The 5046-nt window shown below is 41.9% G+C and overlaps 1 protein-coding gene across 1 annotated transcript; it reads right to left on the bottom strand.

Annotated features, from left to right (window-relative positions):
• Window positions 1–491: 491 nt before the first annotated feature.
• TCEAL7 (transcription elongation factor A like 7) lies at window positions 492–2575 on the bottom strand. Its single transcript, XM_019719572.2, has 3 exons — window positions 2447–2575; window positions 1751–1819; window positions 492–1412 (listed from the first exon to the last, which is right to left on the bottom strand). The coding sequence occupies exon 3, from the start codon at window positions 1402–1404 to the stop codon at window positions 1102–1104; it is 303 nt and encodes a 100-aa protein (XP_019575131.1). The 5' UTR covers window positions 1405–1412; window positions 1751–1819; window positions 2447–2575; the 3' UTR covers window positions 492–1101.
• Window positions 2576–5046: the final 2471 nt, after the last annotated feature.

Below are 5046 nucleotides of genomic sequence, written 5' to 3'. Positions count from 1 at the left end.
GACATCACGGCCCAAGCAATCCTGGAACAGTCCCTACCTGAGTTAAGTGTCACTATAAAGCAGAGAGAAGCTTCAGAAAACAGAGTGGGGGTTCAACCCACTGGGGACTCTAGGTAACTCCATGGGGTTTTGGCACTTGAGGACTCCAGTGCCCCAGAAGATGTGGGGCTAGCAGAGAGCAAAGGACCCGGGGGAAGAGACAGCAGTGCCTAGAGGCGTGACAGGACCCAAGGGAGGAGACTGAGGTGGAGCTCACCAGCAGAGGACTGGCATGGAAGCCCCCACCTCCCTGCCTGTTGAACTTGTTCCTGAGCACAGGTTGAGTCATGTCAGGGCCCTCCCTCAAATAACTGATGTTCCGTAGTGGGTTGGGATTCTGTATGCATAGGTGGGGACAAGAGCCCACCAAGCACAGGTCAGTCACCTTTCTTCCCCACAGCAGCCCAGTGAGGCAAATGTTTTCCCCATAAAAAGATCAAGTCTTAAGCAAGTGCATCTGTAATCATTGCCAGTTTTATTCCTCTGGCTAAGAGATCCAGAGGTTGTTTAAAGTTTACATTTCATTTTTTATAGTTCGAAGAGTTTATTAAGTGTTTCACTGTCCTTCAAAGGTGAACGACAAGTTCTTTTATTATGTCTGTTTATTTTAGTTTTTTTGTGACACAAGTAATAAACACACACGCACACACTTATTCACTTTCTTTGGAAAATGAGAAGATGCAGATAAGCAAAAAAAAGAAACAAAGTACAGATCCCAGAGAGTCACTGTTCACTTTTTGGTGAATAATAATTCAAACTTTTTTTGCATTATATCACATGTAAATGTACATTATATATGTATATATAATGTTTTGCAACGTGTTTTCACTTTACAATATACAATGAGCATCTTCCCATGCAAATGAATGAGACATCCTGTTAAATGAATGAGATTGGGTCAAAAGAAGAGATGTTGGTACCAAGAGTCATACGTAAATTGAAGGAACATTGCAGGATTGGAGTAAAATGTTAGCAAATATTTAGCAAGAAAATGCAGACAAAAAGAACCCACTGGTGGCTATGTTAATAACAGAAAATAGCTGAATTCAGAGGAGTGCCGCATTAAATGGGATAAGGCCGGTCCCGGGAATGTCTGTTGTTAGAATGCAGAGCCCTAAACTTCTTTCTCAGACCCCTTATCTCTTCCAAACACCTTTCCATCTCATCGCCCTCTCTTGTCATTTCTTCATTATTAAAATGCCTATAATCTATGTCCTCTTTAAATTCCTCGAGAGACTGAAGCAGCCTTTGTCTAAAATTCCCTTCTGTTTGCTGGCGTTCAAATTCTCCATAGGGGCGTTCTTCCTCTCTCTTTGGCACGCTACACTTGGGCTTTTCTTCGTTTTCTTTGCAGGGCTTTTGCATGATGTTTCCTGCTTAAGGCCAGGGAGAAAATGTAGAATAAGATTGTTTCGTTTCTTTTGATTCAGGATTGTCAGTTTCTCTTTGAAACAAGATGCTGGCTTAATCTCCATCTCTGCCACACAGGTCCAGCCCTCAGAAGTTTGAGATGCCGCCCCTTCCTACTACCCCACCTCTGTCTCCTTTCCCTTCCCTCAACAACCCACCATTTCTCCTACAGACAAGGCTAATGGTGTCTCCGATGGGCAGGAGGAGGGCAGCAGAGTTGTGAGGCTGCAAATTTTACTCAGCTCTCGCGTTTCCCAACTCCCACCCTGAGACCCTGTCTAAGTGCTTCGCTCACACTGACCTGTGATAATTTGGGATAGTTTCCTCCTCTTTTTCTTGCCTCCAGATGTCTGAACACAGACCCTCGGACCTGCAGACAGAAAGGAAAGGCGAGGGGAGGAGAGAGTTCTCTGGGGATCCACCAGTCTCAGACTTAAGACGCACATTATCTTGAATCCGGGATCCTCATAACCATCGTTTCTCAAAATTTCCTACCTCCTGGTTACCTTCCTTTTCATATCCCTTCCTCCTGGATCTCGGTCTCCACCCCACCTCCCACCCCTCACCCTCAGGCCTAGTGGTTGCAAGGCCCACAGTTTCCTCCCTCCCCACCCGCTGCATCTCTGTCAGGCGAGCATTGAATAAGATGAATTATTTTCAATTTCTCTCTAAATTTTTCTGTTTGCACCCCAGGATTCCAGCCGTTCCCACACACCAGCCCACACCTCATTTCCTCCAACGGAACTGGAGAGAGAAGGATAAGTAAGGATAAAGGGAAAGCTTGCCAATCTGAGAGAAACTGATTATTTCTAAACTATCATTGAATCTCTGGGTGTCTTTCACAGACTTCCACCTACTCCCGCCTGCCGCCCCCACCCCCGACCCCGCCCCCTTTAAAAAAATACAATTGTCTCTGATAAGTCTGCAGGGATTTGGGGAAAGCCACAAGATCTAACCATTACCACCCCAGGGGGCTCAGCTGGTCCCTCACACCAACCTGCTGGGATTTAAGGAATTTATGTCCTCCTTCTCCTGGCCACAAGCACGATTGCCTGCAGGGCAGTAAGGAGCTGGTACCCAGAGGAGAAAGAAGCCCGGGAATATAAGGACTTCACGTCATCTCTTGGTCACGTGAGGATTATGTCATTCTCCAACTCTGGTCCCCACTTTCCCCTCCCACCAGCTGTGCTGCAGAAGTGGAAAGGGTTACTAACCTCACACCCTCGACCACACCAGGCCCTGTCACTCATTTTTGTCATTGCTAATTCCAGAGGTCAAAAGTGGCCCCTTCTCCCTGTCAATGAAATTTGCCTTTGTCTAATAACCAGAGAAGGGCTGCATCTTCCCATAGTCATGTTAACCATTGTTACTTTTTTTACTGGCTGTATTCGCAGAGAGGATTACTCATCCTCTTCTAAACCACAAGAACAAAAAGGTAGCAGTCTTCCCTCTCCCCACCCTCCCATCCCAACCCTAGTCACTAATAGCCACCATTTCCTTTGCAATTCAATTCTTAAAACCAAATTGGAAGGGTTTGGTAAATCAAAAAGGGTAATAATTGGGATTTTGTTTTTTAATTTTGTTCTGATAATTTCCCATCCTTTTCCATTTTCCATAAACTTATTATATTCTTTTAATAATCAGAAATACAATAACAATATGTACATTTAGAAAAAAAAGATTCAAAATAGGAAGATAAAAGGCCCAGCCACCTGTTTCTGCTGCTGAGTCATAAGATAAATATAGAGCCTCCAGACAGACACTTTTTTTGGAAATTTAAAATGTACAGGGCAGCTGGACAGGCTACCCTTTTGAGACCCTCCTGGGCATGTGAAACCCTTTCAGTAGGTGAGCTATCCAAGCCATAATTCCACAGCACCTTGCCCTTAGATTTTCAGATCTCAAAAGTCAGTCATAAAATTTTATTAGTTTGTCCTCAGTATCATGCCATCTCCCTCCCAGTTAGTACCATGCCTTTTTATTTCCTTCACTACTGTGTTCGAAAGATCCTAATTTTCCTCAGCACTCTTATTTAGAATCAAATAGTTTTTCATCTTTATCCTATTTATATTTCCTTAGACTTTATTCCACCACAGTGGGGAATGAGAAGCCCTAACAGAAACTGGCCGCATTTAGTCACTTACCACACTAAACTTTTTGTTGCTGAGGATTTTGATACTAATCTAAGTGGATTTGTTGTTGTTGATTTGTTAGCTTGAAATAGATGTAACAGAAAGAGGGATGTGTTCTTAAAACTTGTTTTTAGGAAGATTGTGGCTGATTATGACTGCAAAGTTGCCACTAACCAGTTTGATGTAAATGGTTCTAGAAAATACTTAAGAAAGACAAGAGGTCTTAAAAAGACTGAAGCATTGTTGTCACAGTTATTAATGAATAGTTTAGTTCTAATAGAGGCAAAAGATTTGTTGGCAGGGTGGGGAATTCCTGAATGCTCTATGAATAGCTTTTCATGCAGATGGCTAGACTTATGGTTTTCAAATGACTGGAAGGATCCAGAGGTTCTGAAGATTTTGGCATTATAGTGAGAAATATGGCTTTGAACAGATCTGAGTTTGAATTAATTGCATTTACTTACCTGTGCCTCATCTATAAAATGTGGCTAATAGTTCTAAGTATTTTATAGAACTGTCAGGATATAATTTATATAAAGCATTCAGTACATGACTCCAATAAATGCATTTCCCACTCTGGCTCCATAGCCATAAACAACATTTTTTTTAAATTTAAATTTATTGGGGTGACAATTGTTAGTAAAATTACATAGATTTCAGGTGTACAATTCTGTATTACATCATCTATAAATCCCATTGTGTGTTCATCACCCAGAGTCAGTTCTCCTTCCATCACCATATATTTGATCCCCCTTACCCTCATCTCCCACCCCCACCCCCCTTAAACTCCGGTAACCACTAAACTATTGTCTGTGTCTATGAGTTTCTGTTTCTCATTTGTTTGTCTTGTTTTTTTCTTTTTCTTTTTGGTTTATATACCACATATCAGTGAAATCATATGGTTCTCTGCTTTTTCTGTCTGACTTATTTCGCTTAACATCATACTCTCAAGATCCATCCATGTTGTCACAAATGTTGCTATATCATCTTTCCTTACCGCCGAATAGTATTCCATTGTGTATATATACCACAACTTCTTTATCCATTCATCTAGCAAAGGACATTTTGGTTATTTTCATGACTAGGCCACCGTAAACAAAGCTGCAATGAGTATTGGAGCGCACGTGTATTTATGTATAAATGTTTTCAGATTTTTTGGGTAGATACCCAGGAGAGGGATTGCTGGGTCATATGGTAACTCTATTCGTAATTTTTTGAGGAAGCTCCACAATGTTTTCCATAACGGCTGCACCAGTCTACATTCCCACCAACAGTGTATGAGGGTTCCTTTTGCTCCGCAGCCTCACCAACACTTGTTACTATTTGTCTTGTTGATGATAGCCATTCTGACTGGGTTGAGGTGATATCTCATTGTGGTTTTTATTTGCATTTCTCTGATGATTAGTGATGTTGAGCATTTTTTCATATGTCTATTTGCCATTTGTATGTCCTCTTTGGAGAAATG

The sequence above is a fragment of the Rhinolophus sinicus genome, chromosome X, assembly GCF_036562045.2.
Source record: "Rhinolophus sinicus isolate RSC01 chromosome X, ASM3656204v1, whole genome shotgun sequence".
Taxonomy (NCBI): domain Eukaryota; kingdom Metazoa; phylum Chordata; class Mammalia; order Chiroptera; family Rhinolophidae; genus Rhinolophus; species Rhinolophus sinicus.
This window is presented reverse-complemented; position numbering and strand designations above follow the sequence as displayed.

Excerpts from the sequence above, each read along its gene's own strand:
- TCEAL7 (XM_019719572.2), bottom strand. The coding sequence starts at position 1,404 with ATGCAAAAGCCCTGCAAAGAAAACGAAGAAAAGCCCAAGTGTAGCGTG.